This window comes from Procambarus clarkii, chromosome 34 (genome assembly GCF_040958095.1).
Source record: "Procambarus clarkii isolate CNS0578487 chromosome 34, FALCON_Pclarkii_2.0, whole genome shotgun sequence".
In the NCBI taxonomy this organism is placed as follows: Eukaryota; Metazoa; Arthropoda; class Malacostraca; order Decapoda; family Cambaridae; genus Procambarus; species Procambarus clarkii.
Window position 1 is genome coordinate 36,490,673 of NC_091183.1, and position 24,449 is coordinate 36,515,121.

A 24,449-nucleotide genomic window follows, 5' to 3' on the forward strand; every position below is an offset into this window, starting at 1 on the left:
ATAATGATCGTGGCAAATACCTTGTCTTGGTCAAGCCATCACTGCTTTATCGGTAGCAGTGATGGCTACTGTCTGCTTGAGGTTATGGCAACAGTGCCACTATGTCAACCGGAATTACAATACAAAGAGTTGAGTAGCGTGAGTATGACCATTTTGGTCAATTTTCTACTTTTGATACTTTTCTTTTTCTATCTACTTCATCTTTCTTTCAGAGAAAGATGAAAAAGATAGAAATAGATGAATCTAGCTATCAACATTCCATTTTCAGCTTCCTCCTCTATTTTCTTGTCCTACTTTATTTATAAAAAAAGGCTGTCCTTGTCCACAGTATCTTGTATGTTGTAATCATGTCTACTCTGTTTATTTTCTCTCTAGGGATGTGAGATTGTAGTCCTTTCCTCTGTCTTCGTAGTTTAGTGGTCTTAAGTCAGGTAGTTTTAAGCATCAGCACTTTTTACAAGTTTACTTTCGTGTTTCTGAAGGTGCGGGTACCTTGTCGGTGCCGCGTACTCTGGTATTGGCTGGGTAGATTGCCTTCAGGGAGAGTTAGTTAAGTGTCTAATAGTCGTAAGGTTGGTATGTGGTAGTGGTGGTGGTAGTGGTTGTGTGGTGGTAGTGGTGGTGATGGTGGTAGTGGTGGTGGTGGTGGTAGTGGTGGTGGTGGTGGTTGTGTTGTGGTAGTGGTGGTGGTGGTGGTAGTGGTGGTGGTTGTGGTAGTGATGGTCACATTGAGAGACTTATAACTGCCTTAACTACTCTAATGTCACTCCAATAATCTCACTCCCCCCCCCCAATAACTACCCATCCCCCCCCTCTCTCCCCTACCTCCCCTACCTCCCCTACCTCGCCACACCCCTGGGAGGAGGCGTTGCCACACTGAACAAACACCTCCATGGCAACCGGCGCTTCTCCAACATCCCCCCCCTCCCCCCCTCTCCCCCCTCTCCCCCCTCTCCCCCCTCCCCCCCCCCCCCCCCCCAGATCACCCAAAGTCCTTACCCGGATCTTTGAATCGCATCATTATCTATCCCATCCACCGCGTCTGTCTGTCTCACTCATGTCCCCTCTCCGTCTACCCGTTCAAGACATGTTTATGTCACCTATGTCATCCCCCGAAACTTAACGATTGTCTATGAATGTTTGTCCTGTACTGTCTTACGCCTTTTCGTTATCTGTTGTTCTGCTGTCTTCCCGGAAAACTGAGTCTCAGGGCATTGGAATGTTGGAGAAGTGTCAGAGGTGTGTGTACAGGACTCAGGAGGCGGGGTCCAGGAGTTAGATCTTGCTCACACGCACAGATCAGGTGCCTCATGCTGTTATATTGCTCTTGAGAGCTCTCTCTCTCTCTCTCTCTCTCTCTCTCTCTCTCTCTCTCTCTCTCTCTCTCTCTCTCTCTCTCTCTCTCTCTCTCTCTCTCTCTCTCTCTCTCTCTCTCTCTCTCTCTGTCTGTCTCTCTGTCTCTCTCTCTCTCTCTCTCTCTCTCTCTCTCTCTCTCTCTCTCTCTCTCTCTCTCTCTCTCTCTCTCTCTCTCTCTCTCTCTCTCTCTCTCTCTCTCTCTCTCTCTCTCCCCCGGTAGGATGGAGATTTGCTTCACTTCTCGCTATATACACCCGGGGAGTCAAAGAATTTGTATAATTATATGAATAATATAAATAATTTGGGCATAACTATTTGGCGGTAATGGTGGACACAGACAGCCATAGAGACAGACACAGACAAAAACAACCACACAGACAGCCACAGAGACAGACAGCCACAGCCACAGGGACAGACAGCCACAGACACAGACACAGACACAGCCACAGACACACAGGCCAGGTGATGGCCCCCCTGGGTACGGGCCTATCACCTGAGTAGGGCTCCTGGGGCATGGCTGTGCCCAGGGCCCACAGGGCTGTTAAAACCCTCTTGCCCTCACCCTCCCAAACCACCCAAACGTCGTCTATAAATCTAAATCAGTACTCCTTCAAGGCAGTCTGCACAACGTTCGTCAGACCAATACTGGAATATGCAGCAACGGCATGGAATCAGCTTCTTATCATGTCAAAATTGACAAAAGGAAGAGATTGGTGCCAGAGCTAAAAGGGTTCAACTACAAGAGTAGGATATTACAACTCAATCTCACAACCCTGGACGATAGAAGGAACAGAGGGGGACATGATCACGACATACAACATAAAGAGGGGGAGTAGGTAAGCTGGACAAGGATAACATCTCCAAATTGAGAGAAAAAAAAGACCAGATTCGACAAAAAATACTTTTATTGAAACGCAAGAGGTACAACATGGGTGATAGGCTGGGTATGAAGAGCTGGAGTCCAATCCCCTGTAGACACTAGTAGGTAAGTACACCTCTACCACACACCCCATCACCCCCCCCCCCCCGTCCACACTACTAATTAGCCGATATGTTAAAAGGTTCGGTCCCTTGAGCCACGCTAACTACCGTATTACACCTCTTTAACTAGCTAACCTCTTGCCTGTTAATTAGTGCCAGGTGAAACAAGCTGACAGCGCCGCCGCAGGTGAGCACAGTAATATTGGCCGTGGCTTAGTGGGCACGGTCAACCTCTAGCTCCTGGGCCCCGCATTTTGAGCAAAAACAGTTTAATGCTATGACTAAGTTCTCTAATTTGTATATAATTTAAAATTTTAATTTTATATTATATAAAATTTATATTTTATCAAATATAAATTTTTATAAAATTTATATTTTATATATAATATATAAAATTATATATAAATTTATATTTATAAAATTTATATAACCCATCGGAGTTGTTTCTGACATCTATGGGACCCATTTACTGTCCTGTTTGTATTAATAATGGTTTGAACACTGCTTCCTCAACACCTAATAATAGAGCCTAATAGCTCTAGCTATTCCTGAGCCTAATAGAGCCCAGTAGGCTCAGGAATCTGTACATCAGTTGCTTGACGCCTGAGAGGCGGGACCAAAGAGCCAGAGCTCAACCCCCGCAAACACAACTAGGTGAGTACATCTACCAAAGAATTTTGTACTAAAAACAATTATATTGCTCAAACAAAGGTACACTATTTTACCCAAACAAATTCAACCTTAGTACTATTGGAATACTCTAAATGGCATTCCAAAAGTGGAAAAGTAATTAATCATACTTTAATCTCTATAATCATATCTATATATCATATCTATAATCATATATATAATCATACCTCGGCCTAAATGAACAAGCTTAGGTCTAATATTTTCCCTTTTAAGCTGAATTAGTACATATATGTACTATATAAGGCCTAGAAAAGGTTGGGTTTGGTTGCTGCCTTGTTTCTCCAGTCCTCTGGCATATTCTCTGTACTAAATGGTAATGTTTTAGCGTGTTATAATATATTTCTGTGTCGTCATCCGATACTTGTTCTGTGTGCTAGAGATTTGGGGTGACTGGTTTGTTTCAATGGTTTCTGTACAAGTTCCCTTTAGTGTATTGGGGTCTAGTTCCCCCTCGGTGTAGTGGGGTCCAGATCCCTTCAGTGTATTGGGGTCTAGTTCCCTTCAGTGTATTGGGGTCCGGTTCTCTTTAGTGTAGTGGGGTCCAGGGGTCGGATTCATGAAACCACTTACGCAAGCACTTACGAACCTGTACATCTTTTCTCAATCTTTGGCGGCTTTGTTTACAATTATTAAACAGTTAATGAGCTCCGAAGCACCAGGAGGCTGTTTATAACAATAACAACAGTTGAATGGCAAGTTTTCATGCTTGTAAACTGTTTAATAAATGTAACCAAAGCCGTAAAAGAATGAGGAAAGATGTACACGTTCGTAAGTATTTGCGTAACTGCTTAGTGAATCTGGCCCCAGTTCCCATCAGTGTAGTGAGGTCCAGTTCCCTCAGTTTCCCTCACTAATCAGTACGCGAATATCTTCAGCAGACACAACATCAACAGGACATTTGACTAAGCTAAAGCACTACACGTGAAACACTCTCATCCAGCTATCAACATGCAACTTACACTTATGTGCCCGTACCTAACCCTCCTCGTAACAAAGCGGGTACTTGTCCCCCTCCTCACTCCACAGCCACCACCACAGCCGATGACACCTCAGTCATAGCTTTTCATGGTAAACTAAAATATTCACAATAAATTAGTATGTCACATATGCACGTATTTAATAAGTCAATATTGACTATACGGAAGTGCGAGAACGGGTTGCAGTCATCCCACCTGGTGTATATAATACAGAACCTCCGTAGATGCTGAAGAGAGCTTCAGCGAAACGTCGAGCCCAATCAAATTGTAAAATAATTTGGAGAATTATATTTTAAATCTTCATTTTCAGGTGAAGAAGAGAGTGAAAGATACAGAGGAGACTCGAACCAGAGTTATTGATTTTTACCCATATGTTGATCTCCCAGCATCACAACGCACCACTGGTACCATTGTGATCACTACTCCCTGGCACCAGTGGAGTGCCACAGGGCCAACTAGGAGGATGCCTGTGGGTTGAGAAAGGCCCTGAAATAGTTTACAGCCTCGTAATCTTATGCTCTGCTCCTGTCTAGGGACATTTCCCTTTGTTTTATTTACATTTTTATATCATACAATTATTAACAATACACGTTTTGTCTACGAAACAAAATTCTGATTTTTTTTTAATCGTTGAAGTGATATAAAAAAGGTATAATATAAATTGTATAATACAAAACTATGTGAGTTTCCTGGCATGTAAATAAAGCCATCAAATTTGAGAGGAGTGAAATAGCCAGAATGGCAACTTGTTTATAACTTATATAACACGAGGGTAAGACTGAAGCCACCTAGCGGGGCGTGTTGACACTACACGCTCATGTAAACATTGGTCAAATGAGTGCCTGTGGGCGGAACGAGAAAGTCTGTTCGAGTGAATAGAACAAAGGGTGTGTTATGTCTCTCTCTCTCTGTCTCTCTCTCTCTCTCTCTCTCTCTCTCTCTCCCTCTCTCTCTCTCTCTCTCTCTCTCTCTCTCTCTCTCCCTCTCTCTCTCTCTCTCTCTCTCTCCCTCTCTCTCTCTCTCTCTCTCTCTCTCTCTCTCTCTCTCTCTCTCTCTCTCTCTCTCTCTCTCTCTCTCTCTCTCTCTCTCTCTCTCTCTCTCTCTCTGTCTGTCTCTCTCTCTCTCTCTCTCTCTCTCTCTCTCTCTCTCTCTCTCTCTCTCTCTCTCTCTCTCTCTCTCTCTCTCTCTCTCTCTCTCTCTCTCTCTCTCTCTCTCTCTCTCCCCCCCTCTCTCTCTCTCTCTCTCTCTCTCTCTCTCTCTCTCTCTCTCTCTCTCTCTCTCTCTCTCTCTCTCTCTCTCTCTCTCTCTCTCTCTCTCTCTCTCTCTCTCTCTCAAGAGAGTATACTCTGCACGTATACAAGAGGGGGTATACTATTAGAGTAATCATACACACAGAAATCACAATAGCGTGATGCATCCAAGGAACAAATCCACAAGGGCCGTGACGTAGGTTCGAACCCTGGTCACGGCCCTTGTGGATTTGTTCACTTAACACCTAATGAAACCATCAACATCAAACCATATAAACAGCAACAACAACAACACAGGGAAGCGGTTACCCATGCAGCGAGTACGAAAGGGGGTGAGTTTAACAACTAAACGAGGCAATATGTCTGCTCTATAAACCACTAATGGGTCATCAAATGAGAACTCTAAACATAACGACACTAAAATAATTGCCCTTGGCTCTGATAATGTATATATGGTAATTAATGAAATTACATATGTGACTTGGATCATTCAGAGTAACAGATTGTGTGAGGGGACAATGCAGGCAGATGTATAATTGGGAATTAACTGGAAATCTGTTGTAGGGATGTATGGAGAGCTGTGTAGGCAGGCAGTTAAATGCACCTATACATACATACATACATACATACATACATACATACATACATACATACATACATACATACATACATACATACATCCATACATACAACGGGGTGAGAATAGCTTGAGCTACCTCATCCCTTTGTGTGTATTTTACATTAATAAACTTATTTCAATTTCAATTACATACATACATACATACATACATACATACATACATACATACATACATACATACATACATACATACATACATTCATACATATATACATACATACATACATACATACATACATACATACATACATACATACATACATACATACATACATACATACATTCATACATATATACATAGATACATACATACATACATACATACATACATACATACATACATACATACATACATACATACATACATACATACATACATACATACATACATTGCACACTTTACATACATATATCTGTTTAGCAATCAGATTTATCTATACACATCATTTACAGCGGGTTGTTTGAACACCCCGCCACACCCCCCCCCCCCCACACCCCGCCCCTCTAGACGACCCAACAAACGACCCCTGCCCCCCGGAATGGCCAGCGTGGATGGTATGCTCGTTAAACTTTTCTCTGACAACCAATAACGACTTTCCACTCTCTCGTTAACGGTCTAACTACCAGGGGACCAACTTGGAAGCGAGACGGAACGAGCTGAGTCTTCTAAGGAAGGGTTTGAGACGAGGGAGGAGGAGAGAAGGAGGGAGGAAGAGAAGGAAAAGGAAGGAGAAGGAGAAGGAGGGAAGAGGATTAGAAAAAGGAGAGAGAGGGTAAAAAGCCAAGTAAACCAGGAAGTAAACCTCAAGTTCTTCAAGTTCTGTAAACTCACTTCTTCAAGCTCTGTAAACTTACGAGTTCATCAATTAATTCTTTAGTATAATCTGTTTAGCTTCTGACAAATTATCCTTAAATTTAATTTAATAAAACAACTTTATCCTCCGGTGGAGCACATCCTTGAAGGATTGATGGTAGCGGCGCTCCAGAGGGCTACAGATGCGCCTCTGGAGCCGCCTAAAGTGAGCCGCTCTGCAAGAGACACTACAGTAATCTTCGTCCTCGACTCACAAGGAGTGAAGTAGGTACCTGGGAGTTAGGCAACTGTTGTGGGGTTGCATCTCAATGCCGGTCAGCAGTTGTTGGCCCTGTCGGTGTGGAGCCTCACACTCGTTCAGCGATTCTTGACCGGAATATCAGAGTGTTCCGTTGAAGACCGTCAATCGTAAGAAAGTACTGGAAACAGATTGGTGAGAACCCTTCAAAGTGGATACGATTCCAGCACCGGAGGCAGACTCAAGCATAATAATATCGACAGTATTGAGACAGATAATGCCCTCAAGCACTGCATTTAAAATCCTTAAAAAAAAAAAAAGATATATCTCGAAAGATAATTTTCACAACCTATGTCAGACAAGTCTTCTAATATGCAGCCTTGGCTAGGAATCCGCTCCCCCCATGAAGCAGCAAAAGAATCTTGAGATATGTACAGGTTTACATAGTGCCTGAATTAAGTAGACAACACACACACACACACACACACACACACACACACACACACACACACACACACACACACACACACACACACACACACACACACACACACACACAACAACAATTACTGACCCATGGGTTTAATAAGAGAATTAAAACTTCATAACCCATGATAATCACAGACTTTTACCACACCCTAACACCAATAACTCAAATAAATCTCCAAACTCACCTACATAAAAATATACAAAACCAACATGAAATTGTGTTATTTTATAATATTTAATAAACAAATTTCTATATCCAAATCATGTGTCCAAACTTACGTGTTTAAAAAGTTTTTTTCTCAAGGCAACATTAATTAAATCTTTATTGAGACACATGAAGAATTGGTGCAAGAAATTACCGTTGATAATAAAAGGTGATAAAGAAGAAAGGGAGAAAGAGGGGCAGTGAGAGATAAAGAAAGAGGTAAGGGCATGAATAATGATGAACCAAGGGAGGGAGGAGAGGCCACATGGAGGAGGGACTTGATGGAGAGTGAGGGGAATATCTTGTGTGTGCTGGGAGGGTAGAGAGAGAGAGAGAGAAAAGAGGAGAGGCACAGAAAGAGAGGAGAAGGAGGAGGAGGAGACAGTGAGAGACACTACACAAAAACATTGTAAAATAACGCACAAGAACATATCAACACACCAAAAATTATAACAGAGAAAAGAGAGGAGAGTGTGATACTGAGACTAACGAATGAGGGAACTGGAAGGGAAGGAGAATAATGACAGGAAGGAAGGAAGGAAGCCAAGAAGAGTCTCCGACCAGAGAGAGAGAGAGAGAGAGAGAGAGAGAGAGAGAGAGAGAGAGAGAGAGAGAGAGAGACAGAGACAGACAGACAGAGAATCAGACATGCACAAAACATGAAACAGGTTGACTAGGATAGGGTAAAAGTGAGGGGTTGGTAGAGAGATGAGGGTGTAGGAGAGGGGAGAGTGGGTGAGAGAGAGGTGAGGATGGTGGGAGAAGTGAGGACTAGGATGGGGAGAGGTGGAAAAAGGTTAGAGGAGAGGCGTCAGCTGAAAGAGGAGAGAAGTGAGCATCAGGGTGGGGGAGAGGGGAGAGGTGAGGGAGGGGGAGAGGTGAGGGAGAGGGGGAGAGGTGAGGGAGAGGGAGTGCTTGGAAGAGGACACCAGCTTGTGCTCGTAATGAGGCGGAGAGGAAAAAGTGAGACGGAAGCAAAGTGGGAGAGAAACCTGAGAGAGAGAGAGAGAGAGAGAGAGAGAGAGAGAGAGAGAGAGAGAGAGAGAGAGAGAGAGAGAGAGAGAGAGAGAGAGAGAGAAGAGAGAGAGAGAGAGAAGCAGTAAACCTTCATGACACAAACACAGACTCGAGATAAAGGTGGTATGGGGCCAATTTTCATGTATTGACCCATCACTATTACCCTTAATGCACTCACTCCACCCATTAACCCCCTTCCACCACCAAGCCTCCCACTCCACCCATTAACCCCCTTCCACCACCAAGCCTCCCACTCCACCCATTAACCTCCTTGTGTCTTCCAGGAATGTGGAGGCTGGAGGTGCGTCACAACGCCCTGCTCGACGTGCCAGAAAAGGCCTTCTATGGCGTCGAGCGCTCCCTGTGGGAACTTGATCTCCAATACAACGACCTCACTCGACTCCCCAGAGACGCCCTCAGGAGGCTACAGAAGCTCAAGACGCTAGACCTCACAGGTAAGTAGATCACACGCTCAGTCTCTTAAGGTCAACAGACTGCATGCGTGATTTCAAAGGCTCAACCGCACGCATAAGGTCGAGTTGTGTCGGAAAGATCTAGCGGCTTGACACGTGATTGGTCTCTTGAAGTGTGACGTCATGCACTCTGTGGGCCAGAGCCTACAGGTGATTGGTTGACCTGTTATCCCGCGTATCAACCTGTTCTGTGAACAGGTGCGGGTCAATCTAGGAATGAATGCTCGCTGATGGAGTGAGGCTCTTGAGGAAGGCAGTTACGGCACTAGACTCTTGATGACTGAGAGTCTTGTGTTATGGGTGACAACAACTGGTTGTCCACGAAGTTGGGACAGGTGTGGAGCTTTGAGAATGTTGGGTTTGCACATAACAATAAGTCCACTAACATCATGATGGTGTTGGAGGATCTGAGGTTCAGACCAATCTAACCAGACTTGGTCAAGACTAGAGATAAGTCTTCTCGCAAGACTCTCCTTCTTGTCTAAAATTCTGATGATTGGAGGGGGGGGGTAAGAGCAGGCTACCCAGGAGTACACATCTAAGCTGGGAGCAAACCTGTGCTTCACATAAGGTTTTGCAACCGCTGCTGTCAAGACGGTACGAGATGTGCCGTAGAGCTGTAAGTTTCCTGGCTCCAGGAGTGCGGGAAACAAATGGTTGTTAGAGTTCAGTCACAACATGTGTAAGGTAGTGAGGATGGGGGAAAATGGAGACAGTAGATCATTATGTATCTAGACCATAAATGGAAAGCAACTACAAAAATGGGAGAAAAAAAATCGGAATGGATATAATTCCATGACAAACAGGAGAGGCACACACAGGCAGGGTGACATCAGCAGCATGTGAGACGCTGGCGAACATTAGAACGTCGTGTAGCAGCCTAAATCAAGACGCCTTCAAGGCAATCAACACAACTTTTATTTGACCAGTTCTGGAATACTTAACACTGGTATGGAATCCGCACTTTGTCAAGCATAAAACCAAAATTAAAAAAAAAAGAGGTCACGATGAAGGAACTGGACCTCACAACCTCGGAGAACAGAGGAAACAGAGGAGATATGATCTCAACATACAAGATACTGAGGCGAAGAGACAAGGTTTCTCTCGTTAAATTGAAAGAAATAGGACAAAAAGAGACAGTGTAAATTGGAAACAAATGGGTAAGAAATGTGAGGAAGGGAAGGGAACTATCAGGGGAAAGCGCCAAGCCATTACGACTATATAGCACTGGGAAGGGGTCAGGATAAGGATTTGGGATGGGACGGGAGGGAGGTGGGAAAGGAATGGTACCCACTCACTTGGACGGTCGGGGATTGAACGCCGACCTGCATGAAGCGAGACCGTCGCTTTACCGTCCAGCCCAAGTGGTTGGAAAATTGTGAGGAAATACAGATGCCCCGTACAGGTGGTCAACACGGGGGGGGGGACACGCTGGAACAAGCTCTGGAAGCCACCTCTATCCACAAATTTATGGACAGATTTGACAGAGAATTTGAACGTCAGATTAGTTAAGCTATAGACCAACAGGTACAGGAAGACTAGTAGGCGGGGCATAGAGAGCTAGACCTCCCCTTGAACAAATCCACAAGGGCCGTGACGAGGATTCGAACCTGCGTCCGGGAGCATCCCAGACACTGCCTTAATCGACTGAGCTACGACAGGGTTAACCTCCCTTTCCCGTAGTCAGTGATAGATAAGAACCTTCATCACCACAATCACCATCTCCACTATCTGTCACCACCACTATCTATCACCACCAGGAGCAACCAGGAGGCCTGGTCGACGACCGGGCCGCGGGGACGCTAACCCCCGGAAGCACCTCAAGGTAACCACTATACTCACCATTACATCCCTCACCATCTCCCCCGCTATCATCACCACCTCACCTTCTAACCACCACCACCACCACCACCACCCTACCCTCTATCCACCACCACCACCACAACCACCACCACCACCACCACCACCACCACCACCCTACCCTCTATCCACCACCACCACCACCACCACCACCACCACCCTACCCTCTATCCACCACCACCACCACCACCACCACCACCATCATCACCCTACCCTCTATCCACCACCACCACCACCACCACCATCACCCTACCCTCTATCCTCCACCACCAAGACAAAGGTAGTCTCAATATCCAGACAAAGCCATAGAGAGGAGACTGTAAACTATAGCCCGGTGTCACTAACATGTATTTCTTGCAAAGTTTTGGAGAAAGTAATCAGGAAAAGAATAGTGGAGCACCTGGCGAGGATAAACTTTGTAACAGAGGCGCCGGACAACGTGATTGAGTTCCCTGACAAGGTCACCAAAATGCGACAAAAGAAGACTGGGTAGACTGCATTTTCCAGGACTGTCAAAAAGCATTTGATATTGTTGTTCACAAAAAAGGCTGGTGTGGTAGGGTGATACACACGTTGGGATAACTGGGGGAAAAGCAACTCTGAGGTGGGTATGTGAGTCCCTGGTGGGTAGAAAACAGAAGGTCACAGTGAGAGAGGGGGTATCGAGCTGGCAACCCGTTCTCGCACTTTCTTACAGTCAATATTGACTTATTAAATACGTGCATATGTGACATATTAAACATACTAGTTTACCTTGATATGCTTCATAGAAAACACCGACCTTACCTAACCTTCTTAGTATGTTAAGATAAGCATCTTATTGCTTCGTAATTACAATTATTACTTAACCTTTACCTATAATAGGTTAAGTAATAATTGTAATTACGAAGCAATAAGATGCTTATCTTAACATACTAAGAAGGTTAGGTAAGGTCGGTGTTTTCTATGAAGCTTTTCAAGGTAAACTAAAATATTCACAATCAATTAGTATGTCACATATGCACTTATTTAATAAGTCAATATTGACTGTATGAAAGTGCGAGAACGGGAGGGAGAGGTAAGGAGTCAGATAAGTTTAGTTTAGTTCATTTATTATGCACCCCATACCCATCTTGTGGGCGGTAGTGGAAAGGGTTACAGAGGCACATAATGGGCTCAGGGACTGAACCCCACAATTCATTGATATGAATTGATAGTCAGATAAGAACCGACAATACCAGAACAATGCGGGCTATTTCCAGCCTAAGATAAAACACACTTATGTTATTGTCTTGATGGAGATGATGGGACCAATTTGAGTGAAGCAATTGGGTCATTAGTGAAGGAAATTGTAACCGAGACTTGTTCAGCTACACGATGTTGAGTGAGTGAATTTTTTTCCCAGTGCCTCGCCCCGTTTAGGAGAGATTTTCTGTTAAAATGTTTCATTCGAGCCAACTGTCGAATTGTTATTATGGAAGCTTTTATTTGTAGAGAACATTGTGCTGTAAACCTTTTATATTGAGTGCTATAATATGGCAAGCTTTTAAATGGGGCCCCTGTTCTACCTTCACGCACACACACACACACACACACACACACACACACACACACACACACACACACACACACAGGATCACGAATCATCAGGAATCTTTACAACTGTTGGTTGACGGTTGAGAGGCGGGACCAAAGAGCCAGAGCTCAACCCCCGCAAACACAACTAGGTGAGTACACACACACACACACACACACACACACACACACACACACACACACACACACACACACACACACACACACACACACACACACACATATATATATATATATATATATATATATATATATATATATATATATATATATATTGCCTGCTTTGTTTTTTTTAAGTCCAGTACATCTCTGAAATTCAGTTAACCTAAACATATAGTTCCTGAAATCAGTAAATGTTCTCTCTCTTGTACCGCAACCAGTGACTCCGGGACTCAGATCACTCTTAAACTCTTCTACTTGCACCTCATAAACATATTTCTCTTTCTGTCCCCTAGAAAGTTCATCTCTAGACGAACACTTAAGCCAAATAATGTATTTGTGTTGACCAGACCACACACTAGAAAGTGAAGGGACGACGACGACGTTTCGGTCCGTCCTGGACCATTCTCAAGTCGATTGTGTATTTGTATTTGTGTCGACTTCTACAGGCAACTACATATCGGACCTGACGGTGGAGGACTTCGAGGGTTACGAGTCGTCGCTACAGACGCTGGTGCTGGCTGAGAACTCTCTCACAACTCTCCCTCAAGGCATCTTCGCTACCCTCGAGAACCTGCGCACCCTCAACCTTCGTGGCAACAATATCATGTTTATCAACAGCAAGGCTTTCCAGGTGAGAGATTATGCCGGAGACAAGAGTATTTCCAGAAGCATATAGGTTTTCCTTCCTGGAAGCCACAAGAAGTGACAGTATCTTGGACTATGCACTTGCAATATCTAGCACTATGTGTCAATCAATATTAGTCATAATAGTATTCGTCTTAAACACAGACTTGCCCATCCACTTGGACTGGACGGTTATAGTCTCGCTTCTTTCAAGTCGGCGTTCAATCCCCGACCATCCAAGTGGTATAGACACCATTCCTTACCTCCGTCCCATCCTAAACCTTTATCCTCATCCCTTCCAAGTGTTATATAGTCGTAATGGCGTAGCACTTTCTCCTAATAAATTACTTAACTTCCACCCACGCACGTCAAAGCTTCACTAGATCTGGGCCTTCCAGGCTGGAACTGTGTCTTACAAATTACCACATTTTGTTCCTAAATAACAACACAGGACAGTATGGAACTTGTACGGGCTTGGGCTTTCCAGCAGTTTTATACAAATGAAAAATGATTTTCACTTGTCTTTGAGCTTCCCAGCTTTTACAATGTTGAAAAGGTAACTATATTTTAAGTACATAATAAATTTTATATACTGTATAAGTACTGCATAAATTTCTGAGGAGTTTGTTGACATTTCAGAGGTCGTCAAGCCAGCTGGCTCACATCAACCTGGGCAACAACTTACTTCCAGCCATCCCCTTTGAGGCCATGACTGAGGTGCGCAACCTGCAGACTCTCAACCTGGCGAGGAACCGCATCACACTAACCTTCGAGGTCCTCTTCACCGGCTCTCTCTCTATGGACACTCTCGTTCTCGACTTCAACCAGATCGAGACCCTCCCTCCCTACTCCTTCCAGAACTTCGGGACTGTAAACCGCACTTCGCTCAGAGGCAATCCCCTCACTCACATCAGCGACGACGCCTTCAAAGACGCTAAAATCAAAGAGCTGTATCTCCATGACTCTGATCTGTGGAGCATCTCCGACAACGCATTCCGAGGGCTTGAGTCAACGCTGCAGACGCTGGATCTCAGCTACAATAACCTGTCTTTCATCCCCGCTCAGGCCTTCGACAGGCTTGATGCCCTGCGTTCCCTGTCTCTGAGCAACAACAGGATGTCTCTAGACCCAGCTGAGGCCTTCAATGGGGTCCGGAACACCCTGCAGTACCTCAACCTTCTAGGGGACAACATGGGGCCTATTCCCATGGATAAGTTGAAAGAGATGAGAAACGTCCGAACTCTTGGCTTGAGCACTCTTCCAGATAAGTCCCTCTCCAAGGAAGACTTCAAAGGCTTCGGTCCAGCGGTCGAGAAGCTTTACCTCATGAAGAATGGCATCACAGGAATATCCAGCAATGCCTTTGAGCACGTCCCTGGGGTTAAGATCTTGGATCTCTCCAACAACAGAATTGGGTCTATTGACAACGAAGCTTTCGTCAACATAGGAGGTGGCCTAGAAGAACTTCGCTTCAGTTCTGGGCTCTCGATGAGTCAGTTGCCGTCACAACCTATGCAGTACCTGGTCAACCTGGGAGAACTTGACCTCAGCAACAACGCCCTTACTAAGGTCGGCAGCGAATGCTTTAGCTACATGCGACGACTCAGGAACCTCAACATTCAGGATAACAAGATCGATTCCTTAAGCCGCAACCACTTTCAGGGCCAGTATCACCCATACCTCGAGTCCATCCAGCTTTCTTTCAACTCCATCAAGAAGATCGAGTCTCAAACTTTCCACGAGTATAAGAACTTGAAATATCTCTACCTGGATGATAACCAGATCAGCAAGATTGAGAGATCGGGCTTTTCAAATCTAGAAAGCCTGGAATACCTAGATTTAGAAGGGAATAATATTAGACTTTTAGAATACGAAGCCTTCCAAAATATGCCTAAGCTCCGATACCTCGATCTGTCCTTTAACGAGATGACCAACCTGAACCTCGATGCATTCGACCAGGTGGGGACACTGTCGACACTGACAATCGACGCCAGCCACAATAGGATCCCCAACCTGAAGCTCAATGGCTCCATGTGGAACTCCTACTCCAGCATTAAGATGATCGACTTTAGCCATAACAATATCAGCTGGATATCCCACGATTACTTTGAGTCGGTGAGGTCGTCCATCGTGCACTTGTGGTTCCATCACAACAATCTCAGGAATATCAGTGCCAGTGTTTTCTCCAACTTTCCTCAACTTCAGCTACTCGACTTCTCCCACAATCACATCAGGGAAATTGACCACAATTCTTTCCGTGATACCCGCCGTCTGCAGTACATTAATCTCCGACAAAACCACCTAGCCGCCCTCCCCACAACACTCTTCGAGAACCATCACCGTCTGCGCCACTTCGAAGTGTCCTTCAATGAGCTCCGTGGAATTCCAGAGAGCCTCTTCAAGACTGCGCCGCTGGAGATCTTCGTCGCTCGCCATAACCGCTTCACCAAATTCCCCGACTCCAGTCTCCAGCGGTGTGCCGAGAGCATCCGGGTCATAGACATGGCCTTCAACGAGATCTCGTCTCTCACGGACTCTATGCTGGGACGCTTCGACAACCTGGTATCGCTCGACGTCTCCCATAACCACATTAAGACCCTCGAGTCTCAAGCCTTCCGTGGTACTTGGCACCTCACAGTTCTGGACGTCTCACACAACCCTGTCAAGGTACAGTATATATATATTGCTTCTTCCTTCACTCCATAAGAAAAATATGTTTGTTTCTAAGACCTTATCAATAATAATACTTAGTTTCTAGTTCCTACCTTAAACATGTGACTAGTCATAGTAAGATCCTATATTTTAAGTCGTATTCCATATTACTACGTTTTGTAAACAATTAACTAAACAATTTGTGAAGATATGTGCTTGTATGTGTGGTTAATGGTGCGTGTGACTGTCCAGGACTTGCAGGGCTTCACATTCGACGGACTTCAGGACTCCTTGATGAACCTGAGCGTTGCCAACACCTCCATCAGCGCCGTCCCCGACTTCGACCTCCCGCGCCTCATGCACCTCAACATCTCTCACAACATACTCTCCTTCCTCCCCTCCGTCACCATGGCCAACCTCTCCTCCGTCAGGTAGGTCCTCCTGTATGTAAGGCGCTACTATATCTTCCTCATTTAATTTTGTCGGCCTAATTCTCTTACTTCCATCAGTCTCTTCACCCTCGTACTTCCATCTCATTCTTCTCTCTTTCATTCCTCGTCTCCAAGAACCGCCACTTCCACTACCATTACCACGCTCTTCTTTCCCGACAATTTCCCTTCGCGCCTCCCTCCGTACTGTGAAAAATGTATACCATCCCTAAATGGGACAAGTTTTAATGAATTCTTCATCATATCTGACCCAGCTCTCTCTGTATAAGCCCCTCATCACCACGGACGAGAAGCGCAAATATTGAATAAGGTAGGTGACCAGGTGGGTAGGTGGCCAGGTGGCCAGGTGGGTAGGTGGCCAGGTGGCCAGGTGGCCAGGTGACCAGGTGGCCAGGTGGCCAGGTGGCCAGGTGGCCCTCTGCCGAGGCCAAGCGTCGTAGCAAGGGACGACTAGCAGGTTAGGAGGTGTGTGATCAGCCGGGCAGGTAGTCCTAGAATTATGTGACGAAGGCTAAGGGAATCCTAACATCTTATGACGTAATATATCGCATGGAGGACGCTAAGGGTGTCCTAGGACCTTGTGGCGAACGCTAAGGGTGTCCTAGGACCTTATAAAAGACACTGAGGGGTGTCCTAGGACCTTGTGTCGGACGCTAGGGGTGTCCTAGGACCTTGTGACGGACGCTAGGGCTGTCCTAGGACATTATATAGGACACTGAGGGGTGTCCTAGGACCCTATGCTTTATGACCTCTTTCAGAGTGTTGTGAAACCTTCGTTATGGACATCAAGAGTAAACATCGGGGACGTTTAAGGTGACTGGCTGTGCGAGGCAAATATAAGACATTGTGCCACGATACTGAGCCTAATGAACGTCGCGTAGAGAGGAGACTAATGTCCTTCTCTGCGTCTAGTAAAGAGTTGAGTAGTAGTGTGTTGATGATGCAGCTAGAGGGACAGAGATGTGTTTACATGGGGAGGCGCATCACTTCCACGCTCCCGGTGTATAACCCCTCTCGATCTTCACAAATTAGACGGATGATGGAACACTCACCTTAAATATCGAGTCGATGCCCGTCCGCCTCTGTCAGTAGTCACCTTTCCCCGCCCTCACACCTCCACCATCAACCCACAGAACACCCGCACCAACACCGTCTCTCCCTCACAGAGTGCTGGACATCTCCTACAACGAGCTGCCAGCACCGGCCAACAACGCCTGGCAGATGCTGCCTCGCCTGCGGGAGCTCTACATGCAGAGGAACCCGATCAGGACTCTCACCAACGACTCCTTCATCGCCCTCGAACGGCTCGAGGTTCTTGACATCAGAGATTTCCCACTCCAGGTCTTTGAGGTGAGTGTGGTGGTGAGTGTGGTGGTGTGGGAGTGAGTGTGGTGGTGTGGGAGTGAGTGTGGTGGTGTGGGAGTGTGTGGTGGTGTAGGAGTGGGTGTGGTGGTGTGGGAGTGAGTGTGGTGGTGTGGGAGTGAGTGTGGTGGTGTGGGAGTGTGTGGTGGTGTGGGAGTGGGTGTGGTGGTGTGGGAGTGAGTAAGGTGGTGTGGGAGTGAGTATGGTGGCGCAGGAGTGGATGAAGTCATGAATTACAATGAGTTAAACATGTGAGGTGGTGAGAGTAGTAGTGAGGTGACCTCTATTGTCCTACAGGCTGGCTGCCTGGCCTCGCTGACCTCCCTCAGGAGACTGTACATGACCACCCATCCTAACATGCCCAAGTTCAACCTTGCCAAGGCCCTCCACTACGTTCCCTCGCTCCAGCAGCTCAACCTCGAGGTACGTCAAGGACATCCTCCACGGAACCTACCCTCTAGGTACGGTCAACCTCTAGTGAACCTACCCTCTAGGTAAGGTCAGCTTCTCAGGAAACACTCTAGATAAGGCTCAACCTCTCAATCACCAACTCTCAAGATAAAGTATGGTATGACTAACCATCCTGCAAGATGGGGATTCCTTAACACACACAATGTAATCCTTCATATAGTCTTGGGGGTAGTTGCTTAAATACCAATGTTAATAAAGAAATATCCTTAAATACCCACCCAGCTCACGTCTCTCTTCACCTCCTGCAGGTGGACGGAACGCTGGACAAGCAACTACTCAAGTACGAGCTGCCCTACAGACTCACCAACATCACCCTGATGGGGCCGCGCATGCGACAGATCTCTCCCACCGCCCTCCAGGTGGGTCCCTAGTTCCTGTAGCGACGGTACTCTGCAGTTTATAACGATAATATGAATCAGAACGATAACTGAATGAAAGAGAAAGGGGTAGGTGAGTGAGAGCCTGTGTCGGGGATTATCTACGAGGCGTCTTCTAACCGTATGTCTGTCGTCTTCAGGAGCTGAGAGCGAGGGAGTTACAACTGACCTTCTATCAGACAAGAATGGAGGAGGTGCCCAGTGATGTCTTCAGGAACCTGGGCAGAGTGAAGTGAGTCCCTCTTCTCCTCTGGCGACATGCCTCAGTGCCCGATAACACACACACACACGTGCACACACGTCCAGTGCCCCTCCACTACACTTAACAACGCATGCAGTATCCCCTAGTACTCTTAAGTACCATCTATTACTCTCCAGTAAGCTCCAGAACCCATTCAGTACACTCTAGTACTGCAAAAGTACCCCTAAAGTACCCTCCAGCAATCTTTAGTTCCCTCCAGAACCCATGCAGCCCTCTAGTACTCTCTAGTACTATCCAGAACCCATTAAGTACCAAACCCATGAACCTATTTTTCTAGTTAGGTATGAAGTATTCAATAAGGTCTCCTTCAGCGCCCTCAGCAGCCAGTCCAATAACATTCTGTACCCCCAGTACAAATCCAATCCTCATTACATGCCAGTTCCCATCCAGTACTGTCCAGTATACATTCAATACTCTACAGTACGCTTCTAGTGCCCTTCAATACCTTCCGATACACATGCCATATCATGGAGTAGCCTCCAGTACACATGCCACAGCCTGGAGTATCCTCCAGAGCCGCCATTAACGTGTGGGTGTTGCAGGTTCGTGGCGGTGTCAGCGGTCAACAACTCCATGAAGAAGCTCGGGGAGCCCTCCAACACGGGCTACCCCGGGGCGCCCCACTCTGTCTTCCTCACTGACCTCCGCATGCATGACAACAAGTGGAACTGCGACTGTGGCATTGGGTGAGTTCCCGGGGGTATGGTGAGGTCACAAGGGGAATGGTGAGGTCACCAGGAGAATGGTGAGGTCACCAGGGGAATAGTGAGGTCACCAGGAGAATGGTGAGGTCACCAGGGGAATAGTGAGGTCACCAGGAGAATAGTGAGGTCACCAGGAGAATGGTGAGTCACTAATAATATTATTGACGGCACTAAAGTTACGGCAAATGTCACCAAAGATTCTTAGACCACCAATAAGAGATCCAGACAGATCAAAGCTTAGCTGTGAAAAGCCGAACAAATCGTACTTGGATAGTCAAAAGCCTTCAAGATAAGTTCTCTCTTATGACCTCCAAGATACCTAATAAACTTCTTTACTTTCTAGATGGATTGAAGATTGGCTGAAAAAATGGCGGCAGTCAGTGTGTGTGGACAAGGGTCGACTGGAAGAGTACCTTCGTTGTCAAGATACTGTCCACCGACTCCGCCAGACGCCCTGCAGCGACAAGAAGAATAAGTCCATCATGGAGGCCCTCAAGACGGACTTGGAGTGTGGCTCAACGGGAGGCGCGTCCTTGCCAATCTTGTCCGCTCTCTTGCTAGTGGTCCCTTTCGTTCTGAGGGCGCCTTAATTACTAGGAGGCGCAGAGGGACGGGGCCCGAGCGTATCGGTCTTTCGTCCAAGGTTGTATTAGAGTCAGGTTCCTTAGCCAACAAGTTCGTCGAGAATGTATCTGAGACGCCCGTAGGTACCTCTCCAGCAGCTGAAGATCACCTTGGATACGAATCAGTGCTCGCAGTGATAACTCTAGGAAGATGGCACAGTACATATAAGACACCAAGAATATCACCCGCCGATTGAAGAACAATTTGAACTTGGGGTCAGCACCTTCCGAGAACTGATTCCATAACCTAACCCTCCAAGGACACCCATCACCGCAGCAAGACCTGGTACAGAATACAGTGAAGCAAAACTTTCAATCTCTTGAGAGTTTCAGAAGAAAGCCGAAGATTACGAAGTTCAAAAGCCGTCGACACGACCAAAATTGACTTCGACACATCAGCCACAGGTCCCAGTTAGACTCCTGATTTCGAGCCAAGTCTGAAGAATCTTGCTTCCCAATACTGCCATCAAAATCTTATATTAGAAAAGTTTTAATCCCAATGCAGTCTCAAAGAAGGGCCCGAGAGACGTGTTGTTATCTCTCTTAAAGAAGGCTAACGTGAGTCTAGAAGATGGAATCCAAACATCGGGGGCGTCATCTCCCAAAATGCCAGACTGTAATGCTACCTCTGAAGAAGAATGCTGGGATAATATAGGAAAGACAAACGAAGAGATAGAGTTCCCTTTTTTTATGTTCAAAGCTTATTCCCCCAGTCTTCAGAAACGTAGATTGCAGCGAACGCAACAGAGCAGTGGGAGTGGGAGCAAAGTGGCAGCAGAGCATCGATATAGCACCGCACGAAGAAAAACAGTTAAGATTATCTGAGATTAAAGAAATCTAAAGAGCATTGAGAGACAGGGAACTGAAGCCTGATTTGTACTTTGTACTATCAGGCAATCTCAAACGACACGCACACTAGTCGAGCTACATACAGCCTGGTCACTGCCAAGGACCTGGTCGCTACCAAGGACCAGGGGCCAGATTCATGAAAGCACTTACGCAAGCACTTACGAACGTGTACATCTTTCCTCAATCTTTGACGGCTTTCGTTACATTTATTAAACAGTTTACAAGCATGAAAACTTCCCATTCGACTGTTGTTATTGTTATAAACAGCCTCCTGGTGATTCGGAGCTCATTAACTGTTTAATAATTGTAAACACAGCCGCCAAAGATTGAGAAAAGATGTACAGGTTCGTAAGTGTTTGCGTAAGTGCTTTCGTGAATCTGACCCAAGGTCGCTACCAGTAACTCGGTCACGCCCATATGCTGCGAGTTTCAAATAGATTCAGAATCCATCTTACCATTAGTTGTGTTTGACGGGTGTTCTCGTGTGTGCATTCGGAGCCCTGACATTGAACATCTGGGGTGTGGAAGGCTGACGGGTGTTCTCTGTGATAGCAGGAGTCCGCTGGGGGCACTCAACACCTCAAACACCTGCTGGAGCTGTGAGAAGTGAGACGACAGGAAAAGTGCCCCAAATGTCACGGCCGACTATCGTCTTCACACAAATTGTTCTCTCTTCTCTCCTCTCTTCTTCTTCTTCCTCCTCCTCCTCCTCCTCCTTCATCATTACCCAACAAAAGCGCGTTAGTCTCCAGCTCCTCCCTCCTTATGGACGCTTAACCTGCTCCAGCTTAATACTGAAGGTATTCAGAAAACCCCCATCGCTAATATTTAATATCTAGCGTGTGTTAAAGGCTCACATCCTTGACAAGAGAGAGACAGACAGACAGACTGTAAACACTTGAAGAGTCCCATTCACTGTAAAATAATATGAATGAATCCTTAGTCCCACTGTATAGTATAGCCTTGTGATCACCCCACGCAGGCCAGCCAGTCTTCCCAGCAGGACATGTATTATAAGTACGGTGATCACGGTATTTTGTGTGAGAAATTTGTCTTTATTGTCCCGTGTTGATTCCCGTCGCAAGAGTTGACTAAAGCCCCTTTATACCTCTGACAAGTGTTGACGTGTGTGTGTGTGTGTGTGTGTGTGTGTGTGTGTGTGTGTGTGTGTGTGTGTGTGTGTGTGTGTGTGTGTGTGTGTGTGTGTGTGTGTGTGTGTGTGTGTGTGTGTGTGTGTGTGTGTGTGTGTGTTGTTGTTGTATCTTAAGACACCACTTACGATGTGTGCAACAATCCGTCTGGCAACACTTACAATACTCGCATCATGTGTTGTTTCCTGGTAGTTAACTACCCTCTGTGGGGCAAGTAAACTGGTTTACATTCTTCTCTTGGGCAAGTAAACTAGTTTTCTAAGTAACGTTTCTCTAAATTTTTTCCAAGTAAGATGGGATGCTATTTTCTGTGGAGCAGGTAAACTAGTTTTCTATCTCCTGTAGGGAAAGTAAACTGGCATGCTATCATTTGTGGGGAAAAGTAAACTGGTTTTGCTATCCTTTACTAAGGGAACGTCCCAAACACTTTCTATCCTGCCCGGAGATTGAACCCGGGTCCCTCGGCTCAGGATGAAGACCACTGCGCTACGGAACCCATACTGACCCATTGAAGAGGAGTTACATACATTTTGGAACTCAAATGCATAAATTAGCCCCCCCCCAAGACATGATATGACTCCATCATGCAAAGTAAACTAGAGGGGGGGGGGGGAACATGCAGGCAATTGACACCATCAACTTGCAACAGCTACCTAGAAGTCTCCAAAAACTTGTATCTTAGAGGTTCATCATAGATTTAAAACAAACATTCAGAGGAAAGATATATAAAATATAAAAACTAAAATCCGGCTGAAAACAAACGTTGGTAGAATGGTTTACAAGCCCCGGAAAGGCCTGTAAACAGCATAGAACCTTTGTTTACTCTGGTTTACTCACCTAGTTGTACTTGCAGGGGGTTGAGCTGTGGCTCTTTGATCCCGCCTCTCAACCGTCAATCAACTAGTGTGTCGTCTGCCGGGTTCGTAAGGCCGGCTACTCTGCTCCCCTTGTACACGGTGCCTCCAAAACACCCATAATGCAACACTACTCCCGACTCTCAAGGCAAATCATGATTGATTAGACCCATTTCAACCCATTATTGTCTGTTTCGACCTATTTTGACCGGTTTCGACCTATTTTGACCGGTTTCGACCTATTTTGACCGGTTTCGACCTATTTTGACCGGTTTCGACCTATTTTGACCGGTTTCGACCTATTTTTAATTATCCTAAATAACTGTATTACTATTTGACATGTATGAACCAATTTGAACATTAATTACTGTATTATGCTAAATTATCTTTATGCTTTTTTAACTGTTGTGACCTACTTCGACGTGACCTGTTTTAGTGTGTGTGTGTGTGTGTGTGTGTGTGTGTGTGTGTGTGTGTGTGTGTGTGTGTGTGTGTGTGTGTGTGTGTGTGTGTGTGTGTGTGTGTGTGTGTGTGTGACCCCAGTTGACCCTTGTGTACGAGGTCAACCGACTTCTCAATGTCACTAGACATTTGTGTATGATTTCAGCTGATCTTTGTTTGTGTCAGCAGACTCATATGTATGATATCAGCTCACCCCTGTGTATGATATCAGCTCACCCCTGTGTATGATATCAGCTCACCCCTGTGTATGATATCAGCTCACCCCTGTGTATGATATCAGCTCACCCCTGTGTATGATATCAGCTGATCCATCTGTGTTTAGGACATACATCTAGGATTTCTATAATGTCATGAGATATATATATATATAAATGAATGACTGGAAACAATGCTCCCCCGCCCTGTATTATTAAGTATAATTATTAATATTAGTGTGTATATCCGTGTCATACGCGGGAGTCTGACTCCGTATGAGAGAGACAAGTGTAGTGTGACTGGTGAGTGTGAAAGGTGAGTGTATTAGAAGCTGGTAGCGTAGAGTGTATGTGTGTATATCAAACATCCTCAGATATACTTCTCTATCCTGTCTCACACATACACACACACACACACACACACACACACACACACACACTTACACACTTACACACTTACACACACACACACACACACTTACACACTTACACACACACACACACTTACACACACACACACACACACACACACACACACACACACACACACACACACACACACACACACACACATACAAAGGTGACTGACTCTCACCTCTCGGCATTTAAAGTTACCTGAGAACAATTTACTGTTAGTGATCTTTTTACTTCATTTATTCGTGGATAGAAATAAAAAGTATGAAACCGA

The 24,449-nt window shown here is 45.7% G+C and overlaps 1 protein-coding gene across 1 annotated transcript in view; it reads left to right on the forward strand.

Moving 5' to 3' along the window:
* Positions 1–24,449, forward strand: part of chp (leucine rich repeat containing G protein-coupled receptor chaoptin) — a 36,303-nt gene extending 11,854 nt beyond the window's left edge. Inside the window, exons 4-13 of the mRNA XM_069335807.1 lie at positions 8,942–9,112; positions 13,174–13,358; positions 13,991–16,018; positions 16,256–16,434; positions 17,619–17,802; positions 18,112–18,237; positions 18,534–18,644; positions 18,803–18,894; positions 19,467–19,610; positions 19,972–24,449. Of these exons, the coding sequence (XP_069191908.1) occupies positions 8,942–9,112; positions 13,174–13,358; positions 13,991–16,018; positions 16,256–16,434; positions 17,619–17,802; positions 18,112–18,237; positions 18,534–18,644; positions 18,803–18,894; positions 19,467–19,610; positions 19,972–20,218 (3,467 nt within the window). The 3' untranslated portion in view covers positions 20,219–24,449. The remainder of the gene's footprint in view (positions 1–8,941; positions 9,113–13,173; positions 13,359–13,990; positions 16,019–16,255; positions 16,435–17,618; positions 17,803–18,111; positions 18,238–18,533; positions 18,645–18,802; positions 18,895–19,466; positions 19,611–19,971) is intronic.